Source organism: Balaenoptera ricei, chromosome 1, assembly GCF_028023285.1.
Source record: "Balaenoptera ricei isolate mBalRic1 chromosome 1, mBalRic1.hap2, whole genome shotgun sequence".
In the NCBI taxonomy this organism is placed as follows: Eukaryota; Metazoa; Chordata; class Mammalia; order Artiodactyla; family Balaenopteridae; genus Balaenoptera; species Balaenoptera ricei.
Window position 1 is genome coordinate 52,875,995 of NC_082639.1, and position 18,029 is coordinate 52,894,023.

The following is an 18,029-nucleotide window of genomic DNA, read 5'->3' on the forward strand; positions in this document are numbered from 1 at the left end:
TTTATCCAAACCCATAGAATGTACAACACCAAGAGTGAACCATAATGTAAACCATGGACTTTGGGTGATTATGTGTCAATATAGGTTCATCAGTTGTAAGAGAGGTACCACTCTGGTGGGGAATGTTGGTAAAGAGGGGGGCTATGAATGTGTGGGAGAAGGGGGTACATAGGAAATCTGTAACTTCTGTTCAATATAGACCCTAAAACTGCTCTAAAGAAATCAAGCATTTTAAAAAATAAACACCAATCATTAAATGTTTTTTAAAAAAGCAAAAAATAAAAATCTTATTCAGAAATTTTCAGTGGCTCTTTAATTTCTTAGAGATGAAGGATAAAGTCTTATAACCTAAAGTTCTCCGTAGTATTTTCAGGTCCTCCACCATCTGCTCTGGCCTCACTTTATTTACTACTACTCTTGGCTTTCTCTTTGCTGTCACAAGTATCTGTCATGTTCATGCCCATCTATGTGCTGCTTCATTTATTCAGTACTTTCTATGTGCCAGGTGTATGCAATACATGTAATTTCTTCATTTAACCTTCAAAACTACCATATGAAGTATTGTAAGTACTGGTACTGAAATTTCACTAATGGGAGTTAGAAGGTTTAAGTAACTTGTCAAAGTCACATATTTTAGGAAATGGTGGAATCAGGATTCAAGCTCAGATCTTCTGACTTCAGAGATGTGTTCTTAAAACTGTGTTCATCTTCATCATTCTGTGAATAAAACACTCTTGAGGGTTCGCAGAGGTTGAAAAAACAAAAAAACAAAAAAACTCTGTGCCAGAAAATGTTTACCACAGAGTATGTGCCTTAAAAAATGTATTGAATAAGTCAAACATTTTTTAAAATTCCAGGTAAGAGCCAGAGGAAAGCAGAAATTAAAATAACCACACTAAAATATGGAGAAAATGGGATTAAATGTGGTGGAGATGGATGTTTTCTGGGAATGATCATTGAGGCCCTGGGGGAAGGGTAGGGCTCATAGGACATTCCAAGCATGGAAAAGGGGATGAGTAACAAACGGAAAAGTCATGGTGTGGTTATTCCAAGGGCATAGAGTAGACCAGATCATTTGGCCAGCGTCAGATCTTGGAGGGTGAAATGGAAGAGTAGGTTGAAGAGGCAACAAGGAGAGAGCTTAGAGGGCCTTGGATACAAAGAAAAGGAGTTTGAACTTTATTTCACAGTCAATTAAAAGTCACATTGTTCTTGTTGTTATTATTTTTGCCCAAGCCACTTAGCCTGTGGGATCTTAGTTCCCCAACCAGGGATCAAACTGGGCCACTGCAGTGAAAGTGCCAAGTCCTAACCACTGGACCGCCAGGGAATTCCCCAAAGTCACATTATTTTTTGAGAAAGGGGGAATATGTTCATGACCATCATCAAATGTTAGAGTAAGAAGAGACCTTACTCTATGTTTGCAAGGTGATGCTTTGAGATAATTGGTCTCCACCTGTATGCTGCCCCTCTCCCCCCCAACCCCAATTTAGGAAGCATTTCCTTCTCCATTTTACCTTAAGCAAATCCCAAACACCTGTTAGACCTGTTTAAATCCTAAGAGGTGCTTTCAACAAGCATAATAGATCTCTTTGTTTTCTGAAAGTTCTGGCTTCATTATACATATTTGCTAATTTAAGTTGTTGTATAAGTTTATTTCCTTCGATAGTTTGTTCATTCTTAAGAGGCAGAGACCATGCTGAAATTTTGTATCCTGTGTATCCTTTTACCAGGCCTAACAAGTGATAATTTCTTAAAAACAAGCAAACAAAAAAACAACTAACGATACACTAAGAGGTGTCAAGTGCATGATCTTACAACAGATGTCCTTACATTGCAGCTGTCTTGTACATACCATCTTCCTTGAGGACCGGTATCCCCCATATTTAACATTTTACAAAGTCAATCACAGTGCTTAACAAATACTAGATTTATTTAATGAACACATACCTGAAGATTGATTCTGTTTACCGTTAATGTGTGGACTGTATTAGACAAAATAAAACGCCTATCATCAAAATTCTAGTTAGTTACATTAGAGAGAGTCGAATAAAGCTGTTGTAGGTTCTACACAATCTTTCTCAAAGTCAAGTTATGATATCAAGAACAAAAATGTTAAAACATATAGGGAAGTCAACACTGGACTTATAGTCATAAGATCCCATCTGGGTCCCAAATTTTGGGCAAATTACTTAACCCGTAGGTGCGCAGTTTCTTCATCGGTTTTTTCACAGGGCAAATGAGGTAATGTATATAAGCTAGCGCCCAGCATATCGCAGGCAAATACTGCTAGATTGGTTTCTTTCCTTTCCTCAACTAAATGAGCAAAAAATAACCCCCAGTTATACTTAGAATTTAGTGTGGGGTCAGCGGATGAAGACAACACAAGGAGGGATGACAGAACGGGAAAGGTAAGGGACAAAGAGGGACCAAGCAGATTTGACGAAATCCTTTCATCAATGTCCTCCTTCAATTTCCATGATTTCAGGTCTCCTCTCAGCCCAGCCAGCCTACACCTGTCCAGCCGGATCTCCCCACCACTTGGCTTTTCGTCTGCCCACTTGACCCTCAGATCCCACCTTTTTCTGGCTCTTTAACCCTCCCTCGCCCAGTAGAACTTTACCTGCAGAAAGTAGAGAAGCCCACCGCCCCCGCGTTCCCCCCCAGAGTCGGCGTCCCGCGGCCCCAGGCTACCCCGCCCGCCCCTCCCGCGCCACTTCGGCGCCCCGCCCAGGCGGAGAGGGTAGGAGGGAGGGGAGGGCCTGCCAGGTGAGGCGCGGTCCTTCTGGGCCTCTCACTTCCGCCCAGGTGAGGGAGGGCTGACGCCGAGTCCGCCCGCCCGCTCCGGGCTCCCACCGGCGCCGCCGCCGGACCAGGTAAAGCAGGGGTCGGGCGTGCTGGCGTGCGCTGCGCGGCGGGGACCCCTCGCCCCGCGTCCGGAGCCTCCGCCGCTGCCCCGGCGCGCTCTCCGCCCGCCCTCCGGGAGGAGTGGGCACGGGAGACCCAGGACGCCGCCGGGCGCTCTGCCGGGCCCGCGGAGGGTGGGGGGCGCCGTTCGTCTGCGTCGGGCCCGGTGATCCCGCCGTGGTCCGCGCCCCTCGGTGCAGGGCTCGCCGGAGGCCGCGGGCCGCGGAGCCGCCCCTCCCCGGCAGGCCCTGGCGGCACTCAAATCTCGGCCCGGGTCTGTACCGGGAGTGGCCGGGATCAAACTTTGCACTCAAGTGGGTGCCTGTGCTTCGCCCCTAGAGCTGGGCGGAGTCTTTCCCCAACTGGTGACGGTGAAAGGAGTGAACAGGTGGTGGCCCGTTCGGGGTCCCGGAGGAGGGGGTACTCAGATCCCAGCTGAGGGGCCACTTGGCCCCGACCCCATCTGGGAGCCTGGCGGTCACGTAGACGAGTTCCCAGGCCGACGGTCAGGCCTGGGCTCTGCTAGCCTCACTTTATAGATCGGGAGGACCAGGCGGAGAGTGCTCTGGCTCCAGGCTTTTGGTAAATCGCTGGATTCCTGCTTTATGTCAAGCTCAGGAAAGCGTTTTCAAATCCTTTCCCCCCACCCCCTCCAAAGCGCCTCAGCCCTCCTGGGACACCTAGCAGGCCGAATTAATCTCCCCTGGAGTGTTCTCTTGGCAGTTTGACATTATCTCCAGATGGCTCTTATCACTTTGGATTCGAATTAGTTGTTTACTGGTTTGCGCGATTGAGAGGGTGGCCTTTAAGGACCTTATTTACCTAGGCTGCTTCTCAACTGCATTGAGCGTCTGGCCATGGGTAGGTGCGCAATAAACAAGTGTTTCTTGAAAGAACGAAGAAGCCTTCTGGAGATCTAGAAGAAAAATCTGTTACACCGGGGATGGTAATACTACTTATAGGCCGTCTAAGCTCCTATGGGTTGCCAATTCACTTGCGCATAATTTTTTAAAAGTAAAGCTAGGGAGGAATGGAGGTAAAAACTCAAATTGGTTCATTTTGCAGCATCAGAAAAAGGTGAGGTCGGGGCTTTTAGCTAAAATGAGCTTGACGTTTCTAGGCCCCTAACAACCTTTATAAGGAGAGTTCAAAATTTAAAATAATTAGAAAGTTAATAAATAACGGAGCTGGAAGGTACTTTACAGATAGAATTTGTAAACTGAGTTCCGAAGACATTTGCTAATTGAGGTCCTATTAACGGTCACATAAGGTGAGCTTGGTATATCAATAATAGTTGCGTTTAAGGTTGAAGGTAAATTGTATTAATCCCTCATTTGTGTTTAAAGATGCTTTAATAAGTTCAAGTCATGTATTAATATTTTTTATAACTATAAAACTAACATATTCATTGTAGAAAAATTGGAGAGAATTTCCAGAAAAGGAACTAAAAGCACACCCAGACCCACCTACCATTGAAAATAATCACTAATAAAATTATGGTATCTTGCCTTTCAGTTAGTATTCTTAAAAAGAAAAACCTGTATATTTTCCCATGATGAGTTCACTTTTAGAACCTTGTGATTGAGACAGAGGCTCAGCATCCAGTAATCCTTGTAATTGCATTTTTATTTAAAAGCACTTAATAATGATCCTTAAACGGAACAACCAAGCAGTCTGAATTTCCTTGCTTTGTTAAACTTTAACAAAAATACATTAGTTTGGGGAAACTAAAGTGGGGTTTAATTTGTTTACTTAAGATTTTGCTCACCTTGGTAGTAGAGTAAAATTTTGAGAAACAGGACTGTTCCACCTTAATTTTTGGGATCGCTTGACCATTGCTCTGTTTTTTTTCCCGTACTCTGATGTTTTTTAGTAGACTTGGATGCCTTTTTTTCAAAGTGTTCATTCTAGGTTCTGGTGCAAATGGAGAGAAAAGATGGAAAGCCTGCTTATTTTTTGCATTTGTACAACTGTGTAGCCTGTGGAGTTTGGAGACATGGGATTGGGTCCACCTACTGTGTAACTCTTGGCAAGTCACTTGACTCTGCTTCTTGTTTCCCATTTGTAAATGATCTACCTCACTGAGTTTGGGGAAGTCAAAATGAAATAATGTTCAAGGATGAGTCTTGTAAACTGTAAGCCACTCTTTGCCCACTTTTTGCTCGTTCACTGAGATGTTTAATTCTGATAAAACTAAGGAGCTTTGCTGTTTTTATTGGGAAGAACTCAGATTTGGGAATGGTCTCATACTGATAGTTACTTTGATAAAAGGCATAGAGGCTGCATTAGCTGATAAACAGAAGTCTTTCCTAAAAACACTGTACAGGGCTCTTTCTGAAAAGGCCTAGGTTAAAATTGCACTGTCAACATGGTTAGCCAGTCGCCCCTGTGACTAGGCATTTGAAATAGGGCTAGCTGGGATTGAGATGTACTGTAAATGTAAATACACATCAAATTTTGAAGATATAGTGTAAAAACCCAAATACCTTGTTATTTTTTATATTACTTACGTATTGAAATGATAGTTTATATAAGGGTAATTAAAATATATTATTTAAATTAATTTTAATTGTTTCTTTTTACTTTTCATGTGGCTACTAGAAACATTTTAAATTACATATGTGGCTCACATTTTATTTCTATTGAATAGCACTGGGTTAAGATTCAGTGTATGTTTATCCTTAAGAGGGTTTGGTTTACTGAAGCCCTTACATTTCTATTTATAAACCAATTTTTTTTTTTTAAAACTCTCAGCTATAGGCCTCCCCACTGCCACCTCCCTTGTATTCATTGCACTGGTGACATTTTTTGTTGTTCAGTCTTTTGAGAAGCAACTACTATTGATTACAAAGGAAAAATCTCAGCTAAAATAATTAGCTTTTTTGAAGCCCCCAAATATCTTAAATAATTTTGATTGAAAAGAGTTATTAATGATAATAGTAGCTACCATTTATTGAATGTTCACTGTGTGCCAGACTGCTTTATAATATCCTATTTAGTCCTTTCAACTGTAAACATTTAATATTTTTTATTAGCTATTTTATAAATGAGGTAACTAAAATATAGAGAGATTTAAACAATTGACTGCAACAACACAGAGCTGGTCCCAGGAGTAGAACCCAGCTCTCTATGATTTCAAAGCTCATAAGCTATAGATTCTCCCATATTTCGAGAATTGGTTATTGAACCAACTGGAAGAAAGTTGGTTATCAAAGTAGATATTTAGTTCTAATCCCGTTTTTGTGTTAGTGACCAATAGGAAATGCTCATCAACAGGAGATTAGCTGTGTATGTCATCATGACTAAATCTTAAAAATGTAAAGTTGAGTTAAAAAAAAATTGCTGAAGGATAAATATACAGTATAATTACCATTTATATAGTTTAAACACCTGCCAAACAATAATATTGTAAACAAAGATAGTGTGTTTTAAGAATTTCAGATTTGGATTCTGTCTGTATTGATTGCATGCATTTGTGAAGCTTCCTTGTGATTGAATGAAGTTAGTAAAATCTCTGTGAAATGAGCATTCTCTAATGTTGATCTTACTCTTAAAAGAACAAAACCAAACTGATTCTTTGCTTTGATGCTGTGCCCACAGTGTCTGGTTGGTAGATAGCTTTGAAGCCCGGGTCTGCAGCCTTTCGGGGACTGTCCTGTTTTCATTTAGCTTTAGCCTTTAATTGATGGGCGTGACTTTGATAATTGGGGCTGGGTAAGGCTTCTGCCTTGAGAAAGGCAGTCCCTCTCCATATTATTTTCTGGAACTTGAAGCTCCAGGGCAGAGTGTGGTAGAAGAGGAAGATGAGTTAAGTAGATGCTGACAGTCAGGTTTACAAACATTCATTCCCTCTCTATTGAAAATTTGTAATATCTGACTCTCATTTTTAAAGTAGTTACCTACTAAAAATGTCTTTAACCGTTGACCGTCCCTCCCCCCAAGGTGAAATTAATTTCACTCAGTTGCACTGTCTTCCTGTCATTACCATTTTCAAAGTGCTTTCCCCCTTGTTTTTTTGAAATTGTAAGAAGTTTAATGCATTTGTGAAATGGAGATTATACATTTGTTAAGAAGATAAATGAGATATTATACAGAATGATGCTGCAATGCTCACAGTAGACACCAAAAAACTATTTACTTGAATTAGTGACAGATAAAATGGATTTTGGGAAAAGACCAAGAGAAGGAAGAATGGTGAACATTAGTGGGAAGGGTGTCCAAAGCATAGTTTGGCCTAGTTTGCAATTTGTTAGGATTGTTTTGAATATCACAAGCATGCCAAAAGTGGCATGACTCTATATCTGGAGAGAAGCTAAGGGCACACAGTCTGCAATGTGGGGAGAATTGAACAGAATATCTGAGGTGGAAACTAATCATTAGTGAGGAGCATGAATGCCTGGTTCTTTCAGTGAGTGACTGGCTACACATCAGAAATCCCTAAGTGTGAAAATTGCCCAGATTTGTATTTTTTGCTGATCATTGGAGAAAACTGCCACCAACAGGAATACAAGAGCATATCATAAAACAGTTTAACTTTGTTCATACACAGTGGCCAAGTTATAGGCAGAAACTGATATGCATTGGTTAACTTTGAATAGTTCAGTGAGAAAAATTAGTATATAGCTAATTGGATTATTCTGATGAAGTGACTCAATTTTCAGTTCTGATTCTGAGTTTAACATGATATCTTTCAGCTTTGATGTCCTAAATGTCCAACATTAAGTGGACTTAAAAGTTGCCTATGGCTTAGGCACATAGCCCCAAAATATCAGGATGGTTTTGGAATTTATATATATCTTTTTCCAAAATTCCAGGAGTACAGTGTTTTGGCAGCAGCCAAAAATACAGTATTTTTTACATCTAAGGGGTTTAGAAAAGGCCTTGCCATTTGATAGGGACACAAGTCCAGGACACCTGTCTTGACTATACATTAGGATGACAGCAGATGTGTTTATGTGTAGTTTGAGTGAAGAGCCGCCATTACTCTCTGGCCAGGTGGGTTTGTGTTCCATTTAATCAGTACCTCATAAATGCTGAGCTTTGAGGACAAAGCCATGGTAACTAAAAGCAATCTGAGCTTTGCACTCCAAAGGAAGCAAAAGAAATTTAAAGTTGTTCATAGACTTCAATTTTTGAATAACTTCTGAAATCATGACTTCATCTACAGTTAATAGCATTTAGATTGTTCAGAGTCCCTAGTTCCCTTGAGCTCTGGGGAATTGCCATTGAGGAGTTACATGCAGTCTAATTGTGATCTGTCCAATTCACACCTGCAGTTACAGGCTGACCACCTGTACTTCCCCAAACAGATTGCCAGTAATCTTTTCTCTCAATTTTTTAAGATAGAAGTATAAGATGTCTTGTTAAACCAAATTTTCAAGGTATAAGGTATCTTGTTCAGTTCAGGAAAGAAACATAAGATGTCTCAGGGAGTTACATTTTTGTGTGCTACTGGGAGTCAGGAGAGTGTGTTTCTCAGGGTCCTTAACTGGCCTACATTCTTGAACTGAGGAGGTTAATAAATCTTTTCAATAAGTTTCCTCCACCTAGAAATTTGAATCAAATTAAGTTTCTAACTCTGCATCAGCTTTTCTCAAATATTGCATTAATTGGTGATGGCTAAGGGCATGGGTATTTTTTAAAAGCCACAATATTATAATAATTTCCTTCAATCAAATACCACAGTGAACCAGACATGAAAAATTCATGGCACAAACTCTCTTGATCAGTGATGGAGTGGAAGCTGTTAAACATAATAAACTACTGGTTCTCTGGAGGCTGTGCAACTATGAGGACAGCGGCACACTGTGGCATTTTAATGTCTAGGCTCTGACTGATTGTAGGTAGCCTATCTATGACAAGGTAGATTCAGCTTTACCATGTTTAAACAAACTTGAAATTCCTTGCTGTAAGCCCTGTTAGTTTCTTAGCCAGGCCAAACAGGTCAAAATTGTTTGGTTGAAGATTTCCTATGACCATAAAATGAGTGAATCATAGGTTCCATTTAGTGTACGTGCGACTTCCTGGATGTTCAACTATAGAGTTAATTGCATTTCTTCTTCTGTGCTCATATACTCGGAAGGCCTTAGTGCCCTTCCCTATATATTTCCCAACGCCATGAAATTGTAGTACTTTTCCGGGCCTGCTTTGTGAACATAGTTTAGCTTTTATTAAATATGAGTCATAGGGTTGGATGGCCAACCAGTTTCTAACCTTAACCCTTGCCGAGAGATATCTACTACCATGGTTTCCAAAATGTGCAGGACAATCTACTGGGAGAGTAGGAGAATGACAATAAAATCTTGCTTTTTAGTTTTTACCTTACTCTCATGATGTTTCTATTTTATATATGTTTTAAAACACATGTGACATATAAATATATTAATATGTTTATAATTATAAAAAACAATGTGAGTGGTCAACATACATTTTTATTGATAGGAATGTGTGTTTAAAAATGTTTGAAGACCACTAATCTATCCTGTTACCAGAATCACCTTTTTAAATAGAAATCTGGACTCAATACTTCCCTACTTAAAAGCCTTTGATTACTTCCTGCTGCTTACAGGATAAAGAACAGTCTACTTAGCGTTATTTATAAGAACCCTCTCAAAATAGTCTATCTACACCAGTGTTTCTCAAACTATCGGTGGTAAAAGATTATGGTTCCCCTCCCTCACTCTTTCAAGGACTGACATTTTTATAAAATTATTAGAAAAATGAATTGTTGGAAAAATGAAATTACAAAAATAAGTACAATGTAAGTTGTGTTTTGTATTACTAAATTTAATAGATCTACATAACTCTGCCGCATTCCACGATTTCTAAATGCTTATTCCCAGTTTTGGTACTTACCTCTTTGTGGGTCAAGCATCAATCCACAGTCCACACTTGTAGTAACACTGGTCTAAATTACTTTTTTGCCCTTTCTGTTGCTTTTAGAGACCTTATAACAGTTCATTTAGAGCTAGTTACTAGTTTCACTGACAGTCGTGCACTTTTACACCTTTATGCAGCAGTTCTCAAATTGTGGTCTCTAGACTAGCTGCACCGGGATCACAGGGGAACTTTGTTAGAGACGAGGTTCTCAGGGTTCACCTTACGGAATTCACGTACAGAATCAGAAACATTGGGAGTGGGCCCTGCAATTTGTGTTTTAGCAAGCCCTCAAGGTGATTCTGATGCACACTAAAATTTGAGAAGCACTAACTTAGGGCAGCCCTATATGTCACTCAAACTAGAACACTTTGAGAGTGAAGTGGACCACTATTAATAATGATGCTGGGTAATCTGAGACTATTTTAGGCAAATGAGGCCAAATGGTCACTCTGCTTTTACACTCCATTCTTTTTCTTTTACGAGAGAGGTCTCTACTGTGTTCTCATTCCAGCATTCCCAAACTTCCCCAGGCAGGGGAGTCACTCTGCTTTTATGATTTCTCTGAGCACATGGTATACACCTTTGCCATTGTGTATATGTGCCTTACAATATAATTATCCTATTGTGTTGTCATTATCTTGCTGTGTATCTGTCTTGCTCTCTCATTAGGCCATCTTAGCCATTATCTTTTTGTCCCTTTTACCTTTCAAGTTATAAACATAATACATGCTTTTTAAATAAAATTCAAACAACACTAGTATCTACAAAGTAAAACTAATTTTTTATGTCCCCATCCCCACTTTTCCTTCCTGTAAGTTAGCAGTATTATTAAATTGACTATCTTTCTAAATCTAGAAACCTATGCACCCACAAATACGTATTTTTTTCCTTACAAAAAGGGGCAAATAATGCATATATCCTGAAACTTGCTGTCTTCCCTGTTGGGTTGTATATATTAGATAATGTCCCTGTATTAACACAAAGGTTTGAATTGCCCAAGCATCCTCCTGTAAATGAGAGATCTTACCCAACACCATCCTTAGTCATGACTTGAATGTTACAGGCAGGAGGCTAACACAGGAGTTAGGCACCAACATTCCTTGCCGGAGGGGCCCCCAGCCAGTAGACACAGCTTCCAAGGAATGTCACTTTCTCATATTAGGACATATTATCAGCATGGTTAAAATACCTACTTATATGTAGACTGATGTGACGTCACTTATACGCATATTCATAACAGACTTTTACTGTGATTTTTAGTGTGTTTACAGGAGCAAAATTCAACCTTGGGACACATTTTTGTTTGTTTGTTTTGGGTTATCAGACAAGTTGTGAACAATATATACAGAAACATTTTCTTAAAGGAAGCCTCTTCTGTTTGGGGAATCCCGAGGTTTGTACTCCATTAGTTACCCAAATAGAAAATGTCTTTGTGATTACCTCCCATGTTCCAGCCAGCCAAGCTCTATAAATCCATATGTTCTCAGATTATTTACAAAAGCAATTAAGATAGATCAGGTATTTCCTGACATTTTAGAATGAGGACTCTGTTATCTATTAAAAACCTTTAGCTTGTTTGCATGGAGGTCTGGTATCAAGCTGGGAATCCCCAGCTGAAGGATTGAGCCACAGACTTGCTGTTAACCGTTTCCTACCCATTCCTGTTTCAGTACTTTCCGACCAACTTTATTATTTTAATGGCTGATTACGTTTGATAGTTGAATTTTTCTAGGAGTTTTGTTATTAAAAACAATGCAGTAAATATGCTTGTACACACATCTGTGTGCCTTTTTGCAAATACTTCTTTAGGAGAGACACTCAGAAGAGAGATTCTGGCTAGAAGAGAATATAAATTTAATATATTGATAGGTATTGCTCAGTTGCTCTCCTAAAAGAATGTGCAAGTTTATATTCCCACCTGTTTTTCTGTGATATCTGGAATACAGTCTATTATTGAAAAAAATGCCAATCTAACAATAAAAAATAGCACCTCATAGTTTTAGCTTACCTTCTTTGATTTAGAGAGGCTGATGTATTAATGATCACAAAACTGCTCTTGTCAGTCCTTTTAGGCTAGTGCTGCTACAGAAAAGGACAGTGCCATTGTGACTGCCCTTCCATTATTCACAGTTACCTGTCAATGGGTGGTTTTAAGGGTTTCACAGTTGAGATGCTGAGCACGTCAGAAGTGTTTCTGTGATGCTCTATTCAGCAGTTCTTTTGGTAGTTTTCATGGAATCCCGTGAATATTTTGATGGAATACATGAACCTTTTATCAAAGCCAAAGGCATTCCTTACTGGTTTTTAATATGCTTTCTTACTTAATGACCTTGAATTAGAAGATAAAGATTGTGTTTAGCAACTGTATCCAGGGATGATGTAAGAACAGTTTGACTGTATAGTGCTCATATTTCTTAGATGGTTTATTATAACAGTGTACCACTAGTGAAAATGACCACTGTGAACGTGCCAGTTTTGACACAGCAAAGGGTTTGCTAGCTTTTTGAGGGTTTTTTAAAATGAATTTATTTATTTATATATTTTTGGCTGTGTTGGGTCTTTGTTGCTGCATGCAAGCTTTAGTTGGCGGCGAGCGGGGGCTACTCTTCATTGTGGTGCGCAGGCTTCTCATTGCGGTGGCTTCTCTTGTTGTGGAGCACGGGCTCTAGGCACGCGAGCTCGAGTGCAGGCTCAGCAGTTGTGGTGCACGGGCTTAGTTGCTCCGTGGCATGTGGGATCTTCCCGGACCAGGGCTTGAACCTGTGTCCCCTGCATTGGCAGGTGGATTCTTAACCACTGCGCCACCAGGGAAGTCGCAGCATTTTGAGTTTTGATTACATGTTAGGCTAGTTTTCAGCAAATCACTGGAATTAAAAAAAAATTATCCATGGAAAATGCCATATTGGGATTACCTTTTGGAGACTCTCTCAGATGACTAGTTTGAGGGTTTTTTCCCCTAATCTCTCTAATATCTTCTTGATCCCTTGTATCCCTTTTTTGTATATTCCTTTCCAGTCTAGAGTCTTTTTTAAAAAAAATTAACTTTATTAAAGTATAACTTACATATGATAAAAAATTAAAAATATATAGTTCAATGACGTTTGACAAATGTATACAGCTGTGTAAACAATACTCCTTTCAAAACATAACATTCCCATCACCCCCAAAAAATCTCCCTCAAATGTCTTCCCAGTCAACTCCTTTCCACCCTGCCCAGGTAAACTAATCTATAACTGTAGATTCAACTTCATATGAATGGAATCATACAACTTACATCCATTTTGTCTGTTTTCTTTCCCTCAACATACTGTTTTTGAGAGTCACCCATGTGCTGTGTGTCAGTAATGTTTTCCCTTTTTATTTCTGGGTATTTTATTATGCTTACATACCACAACTGATTTATCCATTCATCTATTATTAGACATTTGGGTTTTTCTAGTTTGGGCTTTTATAAATAAAAATTCTGTGAACATTCTTTTTTGTTTTTTTTTTTTGTTCCTTTTGTTTTTTTGGCCAAACCCTGTGGCTTACTGGATCTTAGTTCCCTGACCAGAGATTGGACTCAGGCCCTCGGCAGTGAAAGCGCCAAGTCCTAACCACTGGACCTCCAGGGAGTTCCCTGAACATTCTTTTATAAGTCTTTTGCAGGCATACATTTTCATTTCTCTTGGGTAAGTATTTAGGAGTGGAAGTGCTGGGTCATATAGTAAGTGTAGTTTTAACTTTCAAAAAACTGCCAAACAATTATTCAAAGTGTTTGTGCCATTTTACATTCCTACTAGCAACGTATCAGAGTTCCAGTTGCTTCACATCTTTGTCAATGCTTAGTATTATCTGTTGTTTTGGTTTTTAGCCATCTTAGTGGCTGTGTAGTGGCTTTTAATCTGAATTTCCTAAATGAAGTTTCTTGTTTTTTTTTTTTTTTGGGTGGCTGCGTTGGGTCCTCGTTGCTGTGCCCAGGCTTTCTCTGGTTGCAGTGAGCGGAGGCAACTCTTTGTTGTGGTACAGGGGCTTCTCATTGCAGTGGCTTCTCTTGTTGCAGAGCACGGGCTCTAGGCGCACGGCCTTCAGTAGTTGCAGCACATGGGCTTCAGTAGTTGCAGCACATGGGCTTCAGTAGTTGTGGCTCACAGGCTCTAGAGCGTAGGCTCAGTAGTTGTGGTGCACAGGCTTAGTTGCTCCGCGGCATGTGGGATCTTCCCGGATCAGGGCTCAAACCCATGTGCCCTGTATTGGCAGGCGGATTCTTAACCAGTGTGGCACCAGGGAAGCCCTGAGTGAAGTCTTTTGATGGAGAATGTTCTTGAGGTTTTCTTTAATTTTTCTATAGGGCTATAGACTTGTATACACTAATGGTAAATCTTTTTTTTTTTAATTTAAAATTTTTTCTTTAGGTTTCTTTAAAAGTGATTGAAGACAATAATTCATAATGCCTGAAAATCTTGCTACAGGTAAACTAGATATATACTTCTATCACTAAATTACTTATTCAAAAGTGGAATATAAGATAGGATTTAACTTGTACTCTTATTATCCTTCTTCAAACAAGATAAATTGCAGGTCCTGCAAGTTCTTGATCGCTTGAAAATAAAATTGCAGGAGAAGGGTGACACTTCGCAGAATGAGAAGCTCTCTATGTTTTATGAGACACTAAAGAGCCCTCTTTTCAACCAGATACTCACTCTTCAACAGTCCATCAAGCAACTGAAGGGGCAAGTAAGTTACCCATCAGGGTTTTACATGTTGATATATTCAAACCAGCAAAGAAATATAGAAGGAGATAGGTGCAAACTGTCTACTCTTAATTCAGCAAAGAGACTGTATTGGGACTTGTGACCTGTGGGTTGCATTGGCATGGATAGTTTAAAAATTTTGGTAATAAATTTTGTGTTTGGCTTTGGAATATGGTTTTTGTACTTATTTATGTAAAGGTCAGATGCTTTGAGAATTCTCAACATTTTCTTCAAAATTACAGGACTCATAGCACCTCTGCTTAGAGTGACGTAAATTAAGAGTTTTAACTGTCCTCTTGGTTGTTCTCTTTTGGGGTCAGGGATGGCAAATTGATTTTAAATCATCTATTCTAGAAGCTGAACTTGAATAGTAGCTATCTTATAGATTAAATTTGGGCAGAATTTTAAATGTAATTGAAGATAATGTAGCAGAGTTGTTATGTGAAAATTAAAATTTGGAAAAAAATGCTTTTTGCTGATAAACCAAAATGCCTATCCATAAGTATTTAGCAAGTGATTTTTGTATAACTAAGGATTAAATTCTGCACATATGTCTTACTGTGAATTTCTGTCTTTAGATCAAAATTTATACCAGAATTTTAGCACTCCCCATATTGAAGGTTAGATTTCTGTATTCTCTGATCGTGGAATGAGTACATCACAGCAGTGAATGCTGTTGGTAGGAATAGAAATTGGGAAAGATCACTACAAATCAATCACCGTTACTGGACTAAGAGTGGACTTAACCAGCCTCTTCATCATAATAACAATCTTTTATATTTATATAGTTTGCAGTTGTTATATAAATAATCATATCGTATTCATTCAACTATGAAATCCCCGTGATTTTTTTTCCTGTCATTGTTTTCGTAGAGTTTCTACGGGTGCTGATTTTTTCTATGAAGTCCTGTTGACATTTGTTCTTGATGTTACCTTTGTTCCATTGTGTTGGCACTCATTTCAGCCAATGATATTTTAAAAATTAACTTCTGTTTTCCTTTTTCCATAATTACTGGATTCTCCCCCAATTTTTTTTTTTTTAATTAGTGTTTAAGTGACTCTGAAATTCATCTGCTACTAATCTTGGGCAAGTTACTTAATCCCTGTGTGCCTCAGTTCTTATGTTCACAAAAAGAAATAAGGATATCTCCTAGGGCTATTGTAAGGATTAAATGAGATATTATGTAAGAGTTTTGGTATAGTACTTTGCTTATAGCGAGCACTTAATAAATACTGAGTTATTTTTGTTATATACCACCTGCAGATCTTTTGTGCCTCTCCACATGGAAATGTATAGATAAGTGCAAAAAGGCTCAGTGTCTTACATGCATGTTTATATGACTGAATGTGTCTGTGTATCTGAAGTGTAATAAGCTGTTGAACATGCTATTAACTTGAGGTAATCGTAGAAGGCAGGAAATGAGAACAAATTAAACATTTTGTGTAATACTAAATAAAAAATTTATAGCCTTATAAACACAGATTCATGTATCTGTATCTTATTTCTTTCGTGTGTATGTATTTAGCGTTCCATTATTCATGTGATGGACAAAAATAATATTTAATAAATAGAAATATTTTTTGTCTATAGGTTTCTGTTGATAATTTTCTCTCTCTTTTTTTTTTTCTCCAACAGCTCAGCCATCTACCCTCAGATTGTTCAGCCAACTTTGATTTTTCTAGGAAAGGTTTATTGGTGTTCACGGATGGTGCCATTACTAATGGGAATGCCCATAGGTCCTCTAATAACTTGACTGTATCTGGGTTGTTTCCTTGGACCCCAAAGTTGGGAAATGAAGATTTTAACTCAGTCATGCAACAGATGGCTCAGGTAAAGTTACATCTTGTCATGGGAATATTTAGTTTTATTTCTCCTATTATAGGTTAAAAAAGAAACCTACAGTCACTCTTTTTGCCTTTAAAATGTGTTAGTCTGTGTTTTGTTTGCTTGTGGTTTTATATTGTTAGGAGGAATTGATACTATTTTCTAATATGTGTGTTGGAAATTTATTTGTTTAAAATTACATAAGGAAAATATCCATGTGTGTGGTGAGGAGAGTTTTCAAGACACTGACTCCAATTTGACACATCTGTACACTTGTAAGGAAAAAGATTCTTATGGTTTTGCTCATAGGAGGAAAATTAATATGTCTACCAGAAGTGATGTAACTCCTTTGAAACTATTTTAAATTTTATGTAAAAAAGAATTAATGGGAGTTAGAACTAACATAATTTGGAATATCTAGGGAAACATTTGAAAGAGTAATCCATTTTATTCTTAATACCTATTAAAAATTAAATAATAGACAGTTGAATTTTTGGATGTTAGTTTTCTGTTTGTTCACCATACCTTCTAACAAGTATCCTAAAAAATGAAACTTGAGTTTGAAAGTTAAAAAGAATCTGTTTAAGGTGTAATAGTTAAATAATGTTCTATAACTAATTCCTTGTTTGATCTTACTGCTCTATACCCTTAATTTGACTAATAGTTATTTTTATGTGATGCTTTTATTAGTTGATTACATTTATGATGTTTTCATGTCATAAGTGCAATTATTAGCCAAAGTAATAAAATACTTGCTTGTCACAGGTAAACCCATTTGAATGGTGGCCTTTCCATAATCTTTTGAATTAACCTAATAAAATAGAATGTTAATTTATCATGATAGAATTAAAAACAGAACCCTAAAAAATGCAGCTTCTTCTGACTTAGGGCTCAACACTAGTATATTTTTGATAAATCTAATTTATTTTCCTCGTTTAAAAATTTATTTTGCTTCAAGAGAATTTGAGAAATTCCGTGTACAAAGTAATTTAGAATTTACTGTGGGAAAAGACATTTTTCTCAGGAATTTTCATCCAGCTAGGAATTCACCTCATACTGTGAATGAAGTGTGAAAATACCTCTCCAGTTCCCTGAGGTTGCAGAACACTGCCCATGTCCTCTTGTGTTCTCCTGAAAATAATCAAGTGAGAGGATTTCCATAAATAATTTATTTCTGAAATGCTGAGTTTATTTGGTTTTCTAGAAATGACTTAGGAGAAGTTATTTTAGGGCTATTCACAAATAGAAACTTCAGTTCTTCGGAAAGGGTGTGTTGGTTAAATGTAAACTTCACTGACTTTTTTTTTTTTTTTTAAATCCCCCTTCATTAGGGCCGGCAAATTGAATATATAGATATAGAACGGCCCTCAACTGGAGGCCTTGGATTCAGTGTGGTGGCCTTCAGAGGTCAAAATCTGGGAGAAGTCGACATTTTCGTGAAGGAAGTGCAGCCAGGGAGTATAGCTAGCAGGTGAGGAAGGATGTTCATTTTGTGTTTTGCTAATTTTTTTTCTGACAATTCTGAAAACATTATAAAGAGAATAAGAAACAAGTCATACAAAACAGTTAACAATAGCAGCTAACATTTTCTCTTCCTATGCAGTTTTTAGGCCTTTTGCAGGTATTCTCACATATACTTGTGGCAGCAGTCTAGCTAGTAGTATCATTAGTCCATTTTATAGATG

At 38.3% G+C, this 18,029-nt stretch overlaps 1 protein-coding gene across 12 annotated transcripts in view; it reads left to right on the plus strand.

Moving 5' to 3' along the window:
- The first annotated feature begins 2,751 nt into the window (after positions 1-2,751).
- Positions 2,752-18,029, plus strand: part of PATJ (PATJ crumbs cell polarity complex component) — a 352,223-nt gene continuing 336,945 nt past the window's right edge. For 8 of the 12 annotated variants that reach the window (XM_059923752.1, XM_059923782.1, XM_059923801.1 and 5 more), the window contains exons 1-5: positions 2,753-2,876; positions 14,181-14,237; positions 14,336-14,502; positions 16,156-16,350; positions 17,676-17,815. In XM_059923752.1, coding sequence (XP_059779735.1) covers positions 14,216-14,237; positions 14,336-14,502; positions 16,156-16,350; positions 17,676-17,815 — 524 coding nt within the window. In that variant the 5' untranslated portion in view covers positions 2,753-2,876; positions 14,181-14,215. Of the gene's footprint in view, positions 2,877-14,180; positions 14,238-14,335; positions 14,503-16,155; positions 16,351-17,675; positions 17,816-18,029 lie in introns of all 12 variants that reach the window. The other 4 variants (XM_059923762.1, XM_059923772.1, XM_059923791.1 and 1 more) reach the window with 1 other exon arrangement.